This window comes from Cannabis sativa, unplaced genomic scaffold (assembly GCF_029168945.1).
Source record: "Cannabis sativa cultivar Pink pepper isolate KNU-18-1 unplaced genomic scaffold, ASM2916894v1 Contig3, whole genome shotgun sequence".
NCBI classification, from domain to species: Eukaryota; Viridiplantae; Streptophyta; class Magnoliopsida; order Rosales; family Cannabaceae; genus Cannabis; species Cannabis sativa.
The window spans coordinates 6,340,509-6,357,209 of NW_026870039.1; the positions used below are offsets into that span (position 1 = coordinate 6,340,509).

Sequence of the window (16,701 nt, forward strand, 5' to 3'; positions counted from 1 at the left end):
GCAGGTATTTTTGCTGCCAAAATTTTTAGTTGGGTATTTATCTGCAACTTTGAAATAAACTTAAGTAATAATGCCGTAAATTACTCTAATATAAATCTTACAAATTACTCACACATAAATAATGTAAATGCTACAAAATACTCACACATGAGCAATGTAGGACAAACACAATCTTTTTTTTGGATAAATTTTCAATCAAACTTAGCATTGATTCAATTACTAAAATCCTTGAGTTATGACTTGTTAGTGTAAATCTAGAGAGATAATTAAATTGCCGAACTACTATAAATTCTTAGTGATTTTTTACCTTTCTCACAAACAAAATATAATCGAGCACATAAGCTCTAACACTTAAAGTCACAAGTTTCTACCATCAAAAATAGTTTTATAAGATTATGCAGAAGGCATCAAAAAATATAACCCTACTGCCGTCAAGTCAGCTCGATTAAATGCACACTAACACTGAAATGCTAGTTAATGATGAATAAATCTGTATCAGATTTGTTATACCAAAACATTTTGCATTTGAATATTTAACAGCACAAGTCACTAAACGATTCTGTACACCAAACAAGCAGATGGTTTGCCAATTGTGCCGCGACCTTGACCATGCACTTGGAGAAAGAAATGATAAATTGGTATTCTCACTGCCATCAAAACCAGTAAAAACATTCAATTCACAAACTTTTTAACAAAATACTACCTGAAATAAAATTCTCTTAACTCTCAGAAGTGCGGCCTTAGCATTCAATTACCACAATCTTCGTTTGACAAAATACTACCTGAAATAAAGATGCATAACGTGAAGGGAAGCCAGCAAAGGAAATAAATCAACTATCTGACATAATTACAAATCTTTGGGCTAATAAGGTGAGGTCTACCCTATTAGGAGTACACAGTATAGTAAAATGGCATCACAAGAGAAAGACAAAAAGACACACACATTATATATATGTATATATACCTGGAAGAATTAAGACTTGTTTTCTGAATCCTGTGGCAATGTTGTTCTTGATTTGTTTTGAGGTCTTCTGTACCACAAAATAGTAAACCACAGAGTCCTTAATAAACCCCCATTAGCAAAATGTGGGATAAATATGCGCCCCCAGTACGGGTAGTGTGGGCCAGGTAATTTAAGCAAAGTGAAGAAAATAGCCATGCAAATTAGATGCCAAGGAACTTCTGCATTCTGAAATTAAGCCAGATAAGTATAGGAACCATTAGAATATACATTATTTTAGGCGCCATTTAAGAATACTCAGATAAGACGAACTAAGAAAAGTATAGGCAGATTTGTGCAATTATTTACAGATTATGACAATACAAGTAAATATCAGACCACCCTATTTGGAATTTAAACTGAGCACCACAAATGTCACAAGATTTGGTCAACAGTAAAATATGTTCTACCCAAATGAAGTTCAGAATAAACCAAACAAATTTTTGATTTTTGGTAAACATCTTACCTTGAGAAGTGGGGAAATTTCCAAGGCTGTCTGCCTCAAGACTCCAGCAAGAGTAATTCCGATGAATAATGGAAAAGGGACAAGTTTCAGCTTCCTTTCATGTGCACAGTAAGACATCTCGCTAAGAGAGGACACGGCGAGTAAAGGTACAGATAAGTATTTAAAAACTGCCAAGATGAGGTCCAGGGTAAGCTGAATGAAGTTGTCAAATGCTCTGTTCCAAGGGAAGTTCTTCACTGGTTGAGGGAAACCTTCCCACAATTTCCTTGCCTTCTCCATCAACTGGTCAAACTTTGTTTTCCCGGAATCATTTGATGACTGCCCTGCCGCCATGTTCATTGCACAATAGACCTTTGACATGGGCACAGAATTTTGAAGTACTCCATATGATTTGAAACCAAAGCTGCAGCTACGTGGGAATGATCCCAGCTGCAACCAAAAGAGAATTCAATATTCAGTACAAACCAAAAAACAAAAAAAACAATTCAAATATTTTATAGCTCTGCTCTGATTACTAAACCGAAATTAGCTTAACTAAAATCACAAAGTCGTTTTTATTCGCAAGAAAATCATCGTGTATAACAAGTCATTAGCAAAGTAGCTCCTATTTGGTTGAAAAATTGCGTAAGCACAAATGTAGTCGAGATAGGATTAAGAAAACGGGAAAGAAAAAAGAAGTATTTCAACTATACGATAATTTGACTCCAATTTACTCATTAATAAAGGTTCAGATTTTCAGGGAAACCAAACATTTCAACTGCGAGGAACAATTTGTTTTTTTTTTTTTTTATTTTATTTTATTTTTAAAAAGAAAAAAACTTCAGGGAAACCAAACATTGCAACTGATACTACGATGAAAACACACAAAAATATATGCGTATATAATCAATAACTACAATTGAAATAGCCGGAAATTAATAGCTTTACCTGCAGAAAAGGATGAGGGGTCTTAAGGGCCATCTTTGAGGAGATCTGGAGATAAACAGAAGAAGATATCAAGTGAGAGGAATATAGAGACGACATTAATGAAAAAGCTTAAACCCTCGTCCCCAACCAGAATCAACAAAAGCATCTCATCTAGAATCTTTCACTTCCCAAAACCCTCGTCCCCAACCAGAAAATGAGAGAGAGAGAGAGAGAGAGAGAGAGAGAGAGAGAGATACCTGATTTAGCAAGAATTGGTTGATGGAAGGAAGGAGATGAAGAGCAGAGGCGGCTAGGCTTGGTTGTTCTTCCAGTCGGGTGAGCTTTCCTGAGAAATGAAACTCTTGTGTTATCAAGAGGTGGATATTACCTCAATGTTGAGCCCATGTTGAGCCCATAGTAAAATGAATCCCCAGCTACAAAAATAAAAATGTAATACCAAACATGTTTGGGTTGGGCTTTAAATTCCCAATCCTCAGTAAGCAAACATGTATACCAAACAGCCCATTAAACGGCGTGAGGCTGGTGTTGGTGGATCTGAACTGAGCCGCTCCATTGACATCCCTACACTTTTCTTGTTTGTCAGTATCTCAAAAAGCACGAACTCCCTTTTCCTATATCTTCACAGTCTCCGCCGAAACTGAAAAATAGACAACACAGTTCATAGTCCAAGACTTCATTTACCTTTTTTTTTTCCCTTTGAAGGTGAATTGCTTGTACAGATTACACATTGCTTTACTACTTCAAAGCCTCATCAAGTCTTTTGAAACATTCACAATTGTGTTTTTTTTTATGTGGCAGTGTCAAATGAGCTCTTCCACCTCACGTTCCTTTTGCTTTGACTCTGGCTGCCTATGGAAGGTCTGTTTTACTTCCAACGTCTATAATTTTTTGCGTCTTTAGCTTTCTTTTAGTTTTACTTTTTATTTTTCGATAAAATTATGCTTTTTTACTATTTAATTGTATCCATTTTAGAAAATTGACTATGAAAGCTTTTTGTTTGTTCTTGTTATCATCGTTTTAAATGTTGGTGGATTTAATGTTTTTAAGTATTTTTGTTTGAATGTAGGATGAAATGAAGGTGACTAAGGCTAAGAGGCGAAATGCAGGGAATATGTTTGTTAAATGTTCCGTGAATACCAAAGCTCAAAAAGCAGAAAAACCCATTCGTATTGGGGTTCTTGGAGCTAGTGGTTACACTGGTTCTGAGGTAGAGTAATTCCCATGTTGTTAAGTTTTATTTTTTTTTTCTCGGAAATTTTATGTTGGGGGTGGAGGGCTGACAAGGGAGCAGAGAAAATGAAGGACAGTTCTCTGATGGAAAAAGAATTTAGAAGCTATGAATGCATCTTACGGTTTATAATGTGGGAAATCAACTGGGCATTTAGAACATTTCATTCATGTATTCAGTATCATTGCATTGATCAAGTTGAGGTCTCTGTTTGTGATTTTATAGCCTAAAGGATCATATTGCATTTTTATTTTGGCAGATTGTTCGGCTTCTAGTAAACCATCCACACTTTGGCATTTCCTTTTTAACTGCTGACAGAAAAGCTGGCCAACCACTCAGTTCTGTGTTTCCTCATCTAATCACACAAGTAAGTAAGAAGTTTATAAATTGAAAGTAGCCTTTCAATGCAAACATTGATCTGATCATCAATTTCCATTTAGGATACTTCCTATCTGGTTGACTTTGTTGCCTGGCCTGTATCTTTTATCCTTAGATTGGTATCAAGTGGTCAAATGGATGTCAATTTAATGATTTTGGCTCTAAATTGTTTGATCATATTGTGACTTGCTTTCCTAACATATACGAATTTGCAGGGTTTACCGAACTTGATTGCTGTCAAGGATGCTGATTTTTCTGGGGTTGATGCTGTTTTCTGCTGTCTGCCACATGGAACCACACAGGTTTGTTCCCATTACCTTTCTTTCTGTTAATTTCTTGATTGACAAGTTACCTTTTAATTTTTCCTTCCCTTCTTGTAGATAGGAAGCACTGCTTTTTAAGCTTACAAATAGGAAGTGAGTTTACTTACTGAATATTTGCCTTCTATATTTTAATTTTCAGGATATTATAAAAGGACTGCCGAAACATTTAAAGATTGTGGATCTTTCTGCTGTATGTTCACTTGACGACCCTGTGCTGTTTCTAGTTCTTTTTACTTCTGTTATTTTCATTATGTAACATATTTGAAAGTTTGAAGTCATTGCTTGTGGAAATTTGTATTTATTGATTCTGTAGGACTTTCGACTTCGGGATATATCTGAGTATGAAGAATGGTATGGTCAGCCACACAGAGCACCAGATTTGCAGGTGAGGTAACTATTTTCTTCTGTCTAGAATATGCCATGTAGTTTGTTTTATACCTGTCATTCATAGTTTCTGTAAGGGCTCTGAAGTTAACCATGAATTATGAAGAGAATCTAGCACAACAGGCATTAAAAAGGTTATGTTTTAAATACATTCAATTTTTTTACTAAAAATTATTTATCTTACTGGATCCAGAAAGAAGCTGTGTATGGACTCACTGAGATTTCACGAGAGGCGATAAAAGATGCACGTCTAGTTGCTAATCCTGGTTGTTATCCCACGACAATTCAGATTCCCCTTTTTCCTTTGTTAAAGGTGTGTTTCTTGGTTATTTGAATTCATTTGTCGTGTTTTTACGAGAATGTAGCTTGGGATTTTTTACTAACTGGAGCTGGTAAGAATGTAATTTTCTTATATAATGTACACTTACAGCCTGACAAGAAAAGAATGTACTGTGTCTATATAGAAAATCTTAGACAAAGAGAAACTGAAATGATCTATAATTGATCTATAATCTCCCATTAAGCATGGCTTAACATTATGCATCAGGGATAAAATGGAAATAAGAAATAATCATGCCTTTCTCTTGGTGCAAATAATCCAATTCAAATGACCTTGGTGCAAAGGTTTTCCTTATAGCTTGAGTTTGACTGTGATTTCTATGGAGTAAAATCTTTGTTTAATTTATCTTGCAAAATGAATTACAATAATGCTTGAGCAAATTTATCCTTCTGTGTGACATGTAGGCTCTAAGTATTAATGCTGTACAAATTATTTCGAAGTTTAGCGAAACATTCTAGAATAGGCTTTTATACCATGTTCTGTAATGGTAGTTGTACAGTCACAATGAGACTTGTTTCGAAGTTATCCTTTTGTATTTTTAGGGATTCCTGATAGCCCTTTCACATGCAGGGGAATCTCGTAAGAGTTGAAAATATCATTATTGACTCAAAATCTGGTGTTACTGGAGCAGGTTTGTATTTTTTTTATACCTCCTAACATTCACATGGAGGGTCCAGGATATACCTTCCAGTGCTGCTATGTTACTCAATATTTTTACAAATTAATTAATTTGCAGGGAGAGGTGCGAAGGAGTCAAATATGTATGCCGAACTAGCTGAAGGCATCTATTCTTATGGTGTTTCCCGGCATCGCCATGGTAAGTTTTGTGTTAAAAATCAGTATGGGAAAAGGATTTGATTGGTCACATATTTCTTTATTTATTATTGAAAATGAAACAAAAGGCGATGATGTTGTCAAGATGTTTTAGGAAGTTTACATTTGCTGTTTCACTTTGAATAATATAAATAACTAAATCAAGCAAGCCCTCGGAGATTAATATTTATTGTCTGCATCCTTATTGTAATATAAATTAGATCTGTTTTTGTTTTTCTTTTCTAAATACTTTAACCTTTCTTATTGGAAGAAAAATGGGAGAGAGAACATATATGACTAGTTTTGATCAACTTTTGTTAATTAAAGGTCAGTATTTTGGGTTAAATTTATTCATAAATGATTCCCTCAAAACGGATAGACAACTGTATAGTCACTTTGTTTCTTTTAAGGGTCACATGATATTCAATTGACATAACTTATATGCAAGGCTAAATAGGTTGTTTTTAATTCATTGCGTATTGTGGTAATCTTGGTTCTTTCTTGAATTTCAGTTCCAGAAATTGAACAGGGACTATCCGATGCAGCTGATTCAAAGATAACCATCAGTTTCACCCCGCATCTTATGCCAATTGTAATTATTACACAAATTGTATTAGTGATTCTATCCTCTGCAAACTTTTTGTTGCTAAAATGAATCTTTGTATCAATCTTTCAGATCCGCGGTATGCAGTCAACTATATATGTTGAAATGGCTTCTGGAGTAACAGTTGATGACCTATACCAGCAATTAAAGACAACATATGAGGTCACCTTTTGAACTAAATTCTCATAGTTGAGCGCTTTTCCATTTCATAATAAAATTGAATCAGAAGTCAATACTTAAATTCCTGCACAATCAGACATTCGTTTAAATTAAAAAAAAAATATTGGCAGTGAGTCTTAATAACCATTTGCTACTCCTTATTCCTATCAATATGTCATCTTGACAGGCTTAGGAAATATCTTGATTTGCAATAATTTGAGTTGACTTAAAGATGTTCGACATTTTGCAACATTTCTCGTGTGTTAGTTTGATGATCAGGATGTTTTACCTTAAATCTTCCCTGAATATTGGTGTACATCAACTAAAAGGAATCAGTATTAGGAAAGGGTCTTGGTTATTCTTTGCTAATGAATTGAATGTGAAAAAGTTTTTTGAGTTCTGTACAGCCCTTGGAATTGTTTGTGGCTGTTACCTTGTAGAAATGGCATAGTCATTGATCCATGTGCCTGTTCAAACATTCTTGTTTGTCTTCTTTGGCAAGAGAATATATTTTCCTTGATTTATTTTCTTTTGTAATTGAAGAATAATTCTGTTGTGATTTTGTTACAGGATGATGAATTTGTAGTCTTATTAGAGAAAGGAATTGTCCCTCGCACTCATGATGTTCGTGGATCTAACTATTGTTTAATGAACGTCTTTCCTGACCGAATTCCTGGTCGAGCTATAATAATTTCTGTTGTATGTCCAATCTCTAAATACTTAATTGATTATTACCATGTGCTGCAGCAAATTCTTATGTATGGCATCATAAGTGGCTAAACTCTTAAATGTTGGTGTAGATTGACAATCTTCTTAAGGGAGCTTCAGGTCAAGCTATGCAGAATCTTAATCTGATGTTGGGACTTCCAGAAAGCACAGGGCTTCTTTCCCCGGCTTTATTTCCTTAGCATTTTTCTCTTTTTATGTGTCGGAAGAAAGAGTAAGCATTCTACATACGAACTAAAATCTCCTTATTTCCTATGTGAATACCATATTAATATTTATAGAAATGACACATTCATTACTTACAGTAACACCCTATGTAGTCTAGAAAAGATAAAAAGCAAAGAAATAGTTCACATTTAGTATAAGTTGAAGGGTCAAAAGTAAAAGAAATTGTCGGATTTACCTAATTTAAGATCGGTGAAATGTATCAGTTCATGGGATCTTGTAGTTGTAGTTTTGACATAATTCAGATAATATGTTTCTATTAGCTTCTCCTTTACCTTCATTTTTTTTTAACCCAGAAAGCCAAATGAGAAAAGAAAATGTTCTCATTTTATCTTCAGCAAGTGTTTCATTTAACATTGTTTTTGCTCTGATATTTTCCTGATTATCACAGGGAATAAAAGATGCGGAAACCCTACCAAGTCCATTAATTAAGTTTAATTTTCAGCTAGAAATCAATATTTCCAGCACCTATCACTACTTGGCTACATTTTATTTTATTTTATTTGTATTTTGATAATATTAGAAAGTATAATTTGTTGAAATTGATTATGGGATGTTATGTTTGCTGACATGTTGTCCTGAGATTTTAAGATTTGAATTTTGGTTTTTACGAGTAAATAAATATAGGCTAATATACTGATGCATACGCCGTGCAACCCAGAAATCAATATATATTAGAAACGGCTGAGAGTTTAATTACAATAAAACATTATTGAAGTAATCAATTCATCCAGTGAAGTTTCTGAATATCTTAAATCTAAAGAGCATAGAGATAAAATATAACTGTTGAATCGTTTTTTTTTACAATCTATGTTATTTTATTCCTTTATTAATAAAACTAGTAAAGAGAATAAAAAAGAAAAGAAAGAATTAGTCAGGCAAAATCATAAAGAAAAAATGTATATTATTATCATTAATGAATAATAATACAAATTCACTTTTCTCTCTAACTTTTCACTTTCCACTCTTACTACTTTTTCACCTAACGTAAAATTATTGGAGCCTACAAAGAGAAGAAAATCAGACCAAAGAAAAGGGAGGGTATCGATACTTTCAAAAAAAAAAAAAAAAAAAAAAAACTGACAGAGAAGAAAAAAAATACTACATATAATTTTTCCAAGAAATCAAGAGGCTTCAAGGATAAGTATTCATGGAATGCTTTCATTTCTCTTTCTTTGTTTGTTGATTATGATGTTAATTACCTCTCTTATTTTCTCTCTATTGATTTATGGAATGTCCTCATTCCATAAAATGAAAGTGGATGCCCTCAAGGAATGTTCTCATTCCACAAAAAAAAAAAAAAAAAAAAATGAATGCTCTCATCCAAAAAATGCCCTGATTCCGTCAAAAAAAAAAAATAGATGCTCTCATCCAAGGAATGTTCATTCTGCCAAAAAAAAAAAAATGAATGACCTCATCCACCCTTATTCCACCATAGAAAAATGGATGCTCTCATCCATGGAATACTCTTATTCCATAAAATTTAAATTTATGGAATGCTCTCATTCCATTAAATTTATAGATGCCCTCATCCAAGAAATGTCTTTGATAAAAAATGGATGCTCTCATACAAGCTTAAAAGAGAAAGAAGAAGCAGAGATGAATTCCCTCTGTTTTGTATTGATACTAAAATGAATCTCACAATATTACACTGGTGCAAAGGCACCTATATATACACAAGGAATTAAATCACGAGGCCTAATGCTATTGGTCAAAGGATAACAGAAAAAATATTCTATATGGGACCACTGTCAGAATCAAATCATTTGTTGTAATCATTTGCAACGTAAGAATATTCCCTTTGCCTAATCATCAGTATATTCCATATTTTGCATTTGGGCAGCTTTAAGACCTTTCATTTCAACATGCCCCCTCAAGCTATGTTGTGGTGAGTAACTAACAGTGAGCTTGTTTTTGAGATAGTGAAAGGTTGAGATTGGTAGGGACTTGGTTAATATATCTGCAGTTTGTTCATCAGTTGGTATGTATCTAACTTCAATCATTTTGTTTAGCACTTTGTCTCGAATGAAATGCACATCAATCTCTATGTGCTTAGTCCGAGAATGAAAAACAGGATTGGAAGCCAATTGCCTTGCACCAGAGTTGTCGCACCATATGACAGCAGGACTTTCATGCTTAATTCCAATTTCAGTAAATAATGATTGTAGCCAAGTGATCTCTGTGCAGGCTTGAGCAAGGGATCTATATTCGGCTTCAGTGCCGGATCGAGCAACAGCCTTTTTCTTTCTTGAACTCCAACTGATCAGATTACCACCAAAGTAGACACAAAAAGCTGATGTTGATTTTCGATCGTCAATTGAACTTGCCCAATCAGAGTTGCAGAAACTTTCTATGACAGGTTTAGTTGCTTTGGTGAATTTGATGCCTTCTCCAATTGTTCCTGCAATATATTAATATCCTCTTACAAGCCAGCCAATGTTTTTGAGTGGGAGCCTGAAGAAATTGGCTTAGTTTGTTGACTAGAAAAGCAATATCAGGTCTCCTAAGAGTTAAGTATTGCAGTGCACCAATTGCACTTCTGTACTGAGTGATGTCTTCAAGAAGTGGACTGTCCCATAGGTGTAATTTATTACTTTGAAGCATAGGTGTAGGACACGGTTTGGCATCCAACATGTGGTATTTTTTGAGAAGATCAAGGGAGTATTTGGTTTGAGACAAGTGAAGCCCATCTTGCCCCCAAGTTGTCTCAAAGCCAAGGAAGTAAGTGACAGACTCGAGAGATTTCAGAGAGAATTGTTTGTTTAGCTCTGAAATGATGTGAAGCACACGATGAGAGTTGTTCCCAGTGAGTAGGATGTCATCAACGTAAACAAGAACATATAGATGAGCATCACCCTCGGCAAGATAGAAAAGAGAGTTGTCTGAAACTGAGTTGCGAAGACCAAGCCGAAGTAAGGCCACACGAAGAGTATCAAACCAGGCACGTGGTGCCTGTTTTAGGCCATAAATGGCACGGTCAAGTTTGCATACAGCAGTGGGAAATCGGGGATCAACATAGCCAAGTGGTTGAGTCATATACACATCTTCTTCAAGAGTGCCATGGAGGAAAGCATTGTTGATGTCGATTTGTTGAACATCCCAATCAAATGTAACAGCAGAGATAAGATGTCACGAATTGTAGATGGTTTAACAACGGGACTAAAGGTTTCAAGATAATCGATGCCTAGCTGTTTTTGAAAACCTTTAGCCACGAGTTGGGCCTTAAGACGTTCAACAGTGCCATCAAGATTGAACTTAATCCGATAAACCCACTTATTGTCGACGTCGTGCATACCAGGTAGACGAGGGACAAGATGTCAGGTGCCATTTCTTTTTAAGGCAAAATATTCATCATCCATAGCTGCCTTCCAAACACGACTTTTCAGGGTAATTTCAGGGGAAGCTGGGGTAGTGAGGGAGAAGGCTGGAAGGCTAGGATTTTTGAGAAGTGAAGCAATGAAAGTTTTTGGCTTGAAGATGCCAGATTTGGAGCGAGTAACCATTGGATGTGATGGTGCAGGTAATGGTTCAGGTTGCGGTATGGAAGGCAGTGAAGGCAACTGACTAATTGGTAAATGGACAGCCAAGGGAATTGTGGGGTATGAGGCAACATAGGCAGGACTTTTGGGAGAAGAATGACCATGTGCAGGACTTGTTACTGATCATTGGAAGCATCTGAATTCGAAGAGCCAATTTGAGGTGATGTGACTGGGCTTGCTAAGCTTTGAGATGTATCAGTTGCAAAACATAGTGTATCATCTTGAATATTTGGTGTGGAAAGGAAAGGAAGCCAATGACTGTAGTGAATTGTGGACTCAGAAACAGAAGAGGACATTTGTAAAGGATCTGTATGACCAAAACCAGTGGAGAAGGGAAATTCTAATTCATTAAAAGATACAATGTGTGCAATATAGATACGATCACTAGAATGCAAGCACTTATATCCTTTATGATTAGGACTGTAGCCAAGAAAAACACATTTTGCAGATCGAAAATCAAGTTTGTGATTGTTGTAATCACGTAAGTGGGGAAAACAAGCACACCTAAAAACCTTTAAAAATTTTAAATTAAGAGAAACTTTAAACAGTATTTCAATTGGAGATTTGAGTGCAAGTGTTGGTGTGGACAAGTGATTGATGAGAAAAGTGGAAGTGCTAAAAGCATGCCACCAAAATCTCAGTGGCGTGGAGGCTTGAGAGAGTAAAGTGAGCCCCATTTCAATGATATGTTGGTGTTTTCTCTCAGATTTGCCATTTTGAGCATGAGTATGAGGACATGGGTGCCTAAAATGAACTCCAATAGAGGTGAGAAAGGGTGCTAAATTTCTATACTCTCCTCCCCAATCCGATTGGAGAGTTTTGATTTTAGTGTCAAATTTTCTTTCAACAAACCTTTAAAAAGTAATGAATGTACTTTTGACATCTGGTCTGAGTTTTAAAGGGAAAATCCAAGTAAAGTTGCTGAAATCATCTATAAAATGCACATAGTACCTATATCCTTCTTTTGATGGGATTGGAGAAGGGCCCCATACATCCGAATGTATGAGCTCAAGTGGTGAATGAGTTTTTGTATGAGATGTGCTGTAATGTTTATACTTGGATTTGCCTATATGACATGCATTGCAAAATGGTGGGTCAGATTTGAAAGAAACTTTTTCATTCATGAGCATATGTTTCATTACATTGACATTGGGATGACTAAGTCTCATGTGCCACACATTAACATCAGAATGAAAAACAGTAGGCAAACAAGGACTGATGACAATTAAAAGACTGTGAAGGACTCAATTTTTCTTGACTACCTAATAACTGAGAAAGTTTGGCAATTTTACTGCTCTTGGAGGAATTAAAATAGCTAAGATTAACACTGGATGATGATGGAGATGCAGTAAGTTGCAACTGATACAGGCCATTGCTAAGCACTCCCCGAAGCAGCTCCTCCTTCGTGATTAGATCCTTCACAATACAATGATCAGCATAGAATTCAAAAAACACATGATTATCTTTGGTTAGTTGGGAAATAGACAAAAGATTTTTAGCTATTTTTGGTACACAAAGGATATCTTTGAGAATAAGACTACAAGCAGAGTTAGAAATTTTGCCAAAACCATATTGAGTAACTGATAAGGGAGATCCATTTCCAATCAAGAGTTGAGTAATACCTTTCAGATTTGTTTTGTGTTGCAGATTGGTAGGCTTAGAGGTAATGTGATTAGTGGCTCCACTGTCTGTATACCGCGAGTTGTTATTGAAGTTTTTAGTGGCTGAGAGAAAGACTTGCTGATCATTTGATGGCTGGTTTTGATTCATAGATGGCTGCTGCTGAGTATTATTCTGACTAGGTGCTTGAAAGGATATGTCAAACCTGTGATAGCATTTCGAAGCTATGTGACCTGGTTTGTTGCAGAGTTTGCAAACATGTCTATTGTTATTTAATCTGCCTCTACCGTGGCCTTGACCACGATTGTTGTGAGATCGACCTCCTAGGTGCTGGTTTTGAGTATTTTGAGAGCCTCCAAAGTTGAGAGATCTGCGCATCTGAGTAGCAAGATGTGCAGCAGGAATTGTAGGATCTCCTTGAGTTGAATGAAGTTGTTCAAGTCTGATTTCCTGGCTTTGCAACATGTATTGAACCTCTTGTAGAGTAACCTGGTCATGTCTAGAAGTTAGGTTAACAACAATTGATTCATACTCATGGCCAAGGCCACCCAATATATAGAGAATAAGATCATCATCAGACTAGAGTTGTCTTACAGCAGATAAGCCATCAGAGATATTTTTCATTTTTAAAATATAATCATGAATAGATAAACTGCCCTTTTTAAGTGACTGAAGTTGAAAACACAGCTGGAGTATGCTGGCCTTTGAACTTGTGGTGTATAATCGTTCAAGAGTTATCCACAGTTCATGAGAGGTAACGCAATTTATCACATGTCCAAACATGAATTCAGAGATTGAGTTGAGCAGCCAACTCAATATGGACTGATCTATGCGACGCCACATCGCATATCCGAGATTCAGCTATCGAGATTCGCTTGGAACAGAGCCTCTGACTGTATTGTCCACAAACTGAGGAGGACAGACTTTAGTCCCCAAAATATATCCTTCCAGATCATGAGCTCTGAGAGCTTCTGAGATTTCCAAAAGGGGTAATTGGCTCTGTCGAGTTTAATGGTGAGAGGAGCTAGGCTTTGAAATGGTGAAGCAGCTGTAGGTGGAGGTAAAATAGGTGAAGATTCATTGTTGGCAAGGGGTTAGCTTCTAAGGGACTTGTGGCAGAGGATCTTTCGACTGATGCTGGTGTCTCCATTGATGTAGGTTAACAGAAGCAAACCACGCTCTGATACCAAGCTTAAAAGAGAAAGAAGAAGCAGAGATGAATTTCCTCTATTTTGTATTGATACTAAAATGAATCTCACAATATTACATATATATACACAAGGAATTAAATCACGAGATCTAATGTTATTGGCCAAAGGATAACAGAAAAATATTCTATATGGGACCACTGTCAGAATCAAATCATTTGTTGCGATCATTTGCAACGGTAAGAATATTCCCTTTGCCTAATCATCAGTATATTCCATATTTTGCATTTGGGCAGTTTCTATTAATGATTTTTTTGAAATCCCCTCCACACACCCAAGCTCCATCTATCATTGGTTTCAACTGTTTCAGCAACTTCTAATATTCCTTTCGACCTCCCGGATTCGGACTACCATAGTAAAGCGCCATGTGAACCCTAAATAATTTTCCACAATAGCATCTATATGTGAGACCGTGAATGATTTAATCTGGACATCGAAAGAATATCTCCAAAGCATAGCTAAACCACTATTTTTACCCTTGGCATCCACTGTAAAACAGCCAGCATAACCTAGTTGAACTTGAACTAACTCCACTGCAACACTAGTTAAATACATTTCTGACAAAAAATCATCTTGGGATGATTATCTTTGACATGGGACCTAAACATAGTTAATGTCCACGGGTTCCCAAGCCCTTTAAAATTCCAAAACATGGCACTCATTGCACTTTGCGACCCAACTTCTATGGGTTCTTCGCTTCCTCATTCTCACCATGGTTCAAATTCATCATTACTGAAATGCTCCTTGGACCTTCCTCACACCACATCTCAGGTTAAACTATCTCTTCCCACTTTCCCCCATAGTTACATGTGAAGGAATCCCTTTACGCTTGTGTCGTTATGGAACCACACACTTTTGTTTTTTCATTCTTTCTCCCCGACTTGGATCACAACATCCTATACTGAAAGCCATTGGAACTTCAACCAAAATTGGTGCTTGAGCCAGCGGTAATTCTTTTTGACCTCTTTGGTATCACATTCCTTTAGAATCTTGCAGAATCCTAAATCAAAATCTTCCCCCATAGTCTGGCCCTTACCCTGAAAACCACCTCACTTTTTATTACATTGTTTTGATTGGTCTCTGCCTTCCTCAACCCCATGCCGATCATCAAACTCCCCAACTTAGATTGAACCCGCACCACTTATCACCTCCCTTGCTCTTTCTACCGACACTACTTATTTCTCCTTATAATGGTTACCTAAAAAATTGCGTTGAGGACCCACTACCAACACTGAATTATTCTCTTCCATTCCCATAATCTAATACTCCCTTAGTTCTTCCCTCTACTTCATCACACCACTACTCTTGCCAGTTAATTTAGTCAAGAACTATTTCGAACTTGTCCCTAACTCCCCCATGTCTAACTTTGTAGTAACTTTATTGGTTTCTTGATCATTAGAACCTCTCTTTTGGTAAGCAAAGTAGCCGTGTCGTTCATCAACCTTTAACCAAACTCCATAACCCGACAATCGATTCCCATTATCGTCTTTTACCATCGTTATCGGCTCCATACAAGATCTAGCTTCATTCCCCAATCTTCAACAATTAAAACACATATAGGGTAATCGATCATACCTAAATGGTAGCCAAATATTTTGACCCTCACTGGGAAAAAGAAACCCTAGGCACAGATGTCACACTACACTTTAAATGTAAAATAGACATTAATCACAATTTTAGTAATATGAGCCTTCTATACTTTGATTATTTCTCCTGTTAACCCAGCTAATCTATCCAAATTTTGTTGTGAAATAGAGCGTGGAGGTATCTGTAAAACTCGCCCAACAATTGGAAAACAACACAATCCTTATTCCAATCCGTAGGTACCCTCTCCATTCGAGCCATAATCAGTGTCCCATTGTTCAGGAACTAAGGATTCTTAGTCAATATCATGTTTAAATCTTGTTCGAATTTGAAAAAGAAGACTAGAAACATCGCCTCATCTATGGTTAATTTAATTTGGACACCCTATTCCTTCTCTGATAGTCCCCGAACCCATCCAAAGACCGTCTTGAGCAAAGAGCGATTCATTGACCGATTAGTGAAAAAATGCCCAATCGCAAACAATTTCTCCACCTCTGTTTCCCCATCTTCATTAATCTTCCATCAATCTTCATCCTGAACAATGAGATTTTTGGTTCTCGATAGCAGTTCATCCATGTCAGTAGTAGGCCTAAGAGGCATTTTTTCAGGAAGGCTCTTCTCGCAAGAGAGCATTTTTCAATTAGTGTAATGATTTTTTTATGACCCTTAGATCTTAATTTTGTATTTGAAAAAAATTAATATTTTTTTAGTAAGAAAATACATAAAATATAGACAATTTGTTGGTGACTTATTGTAATTTTAAGTAAATTATAGAATTGAATAATTGCTTTATTTCTAACTCACAAATGATTCTAAAATGTAATTATTAAATGTTTTAGTGTCTTTTTTATAATATTTAAAAAATTATTATTGTTAAAATTAATCCTTTCAATTTATCTTTTTTAAACATTAGCTATGTGATAATCTCATTCTATCTTTTTTATGTATTATATATTCTATGGTAGTGACATTGCTTTTGTTCCTCTACTGTATTGACATTTTTTAAACTATTCATCCATATGACTTTTGAGATTAAGAAGTAACAGAAATCTAATAATTGACTTTTTGAGTATTTTTTCTGTCATTTTTAAAATTTAAATATTTATTAATAACAAACTCAACAATTTCATTATTTATCCCTCAAATTTTCCGAACTAAATATAATCTAGAAACTGAG

General features: G+C 35.7%; 2 protein-coding genes across 6 annotated transcripts; one reads left to right on the plus strand and one right to left on the minus strand.

Moving 5' to 3' along the window:
• Positions 1 to 280: 280 nt before the first annotated feature.
• Positions 281 to 2,964, minus strand: LOC115703231 (uncharacterized). 5 transcript variants are annotated; one of them, XR_009685545.1, is made up of 7 exons: positions 2,830 to 2,964; positions 2,630 to 2,718; positions 2,394 to 2,438; positions 1,467 to 1,895; positions 965 to 1,189; positions 725 to 782; positions 281 to 647 (listed from the first exon to the last, which is right to left on the minus strand). XR_009685545.1 is itself a non-coding variant. In XM_061107851.1 (7 exons), exons 1-5 carry the CDS (start codon positions 2,834 to 2,836, stop codon positions 974 to 976), a joined length of 786 nt encoding a protein of 261 aa, XP_060963834.1. In that variant the 5' UTR covers positions 2,837 to 2,964; the 3' UTR covers positions 281 to 647; positions 756 to 782; positions 965 to 973. The 5 variants fall into 5 exon arrangements, 4 of the variants coding, with proteins under 4 accessions (XP_060963834.1, XP_060963836.1, XP_060963833.1 ...); XM_061107851.1 differs by having other exon boundaries at positions 756 to 782; XM_061107853.1 differs by lacking the exon at positions 725 to 782.
• Positions 2,830 to 8,217, plus strand: LOC115703230 (probable N-acetyl-gamma-glutamyl-phosphate reductase, chloroplastic). The gene is made up of 15 exons (XM_061107849.1): positions 2,830 to 3,095; positions 3,192 to 3,251; positions 3,460 to 3,600; positions 3,881 to 3,988; positions 4,215 to 4,301; positions 4,462 to 4,512; positions 4,636 to 4,707; positions 4,900 to 5,019; positions 5,617 to 5,677; positions 5,783 to 5,863; positions 6,372 to 6,451; positions 6,536 to 6,625; positions 7,193 to 7,321; positions 7,423 to 7,562; positions 7,965 to 8,217. The coding sequence occupies exons 2-14, from the start codon at positions 3,198 to 3,200 to the stop codon at positions 7,528 to 7,530; spliced, it is 1,182 nt and encodes a 393-aa protein (XP_060963832.1). The 5' UTR covers positions 2,830 to 3,095; positions 3,192 to 3,197; the 3' UTR covers positions 7,531 to 7,562; positions 7,965 to 8,217.
• Positions 8,218 to 16,701: the final 8,484 nt, after the last annotated feature.

Coding starts and splice junctions, on each gene's coding strand:
- LOC115703230 (XM_061107849.1), top strand. CDS start 3,198: ATGAGCTCTTCCACCTCACGTTCCTTTTGCTTTGACTCTGGCTGCCTA. Junction 5,864..6,371: donor TGTTTCCCGGCATCGCCATG/GTAAGTTTTGTG, acceptor CTTGAATTTCAG/TTCCAGAAATTGAACAGGGA. Junction 6,626..7,192: donor AATTAAAGACAACATATGAG/GTCACCTTTTGA, acceptor ATTTTGTTACAG/GATGATGAATTTGTAGTCTT.
- LOC115703231 (XM_061107853.1), bottom strand. Junction 2,439..2,629: donor ACCAATTCTTGCTAAATCAG/GTATCTCTCTCT, acceptor GTTTATCTCCAG/ATCTCCTCAAAGATGGCCCT. Junction 1,896..2,393: donor CCCCTCATCCTTTTCTGCAG/GTAAAGCTATTA, acceptor TTTTGGTTGCAG/CTGGGATCATTCCCACGTAG.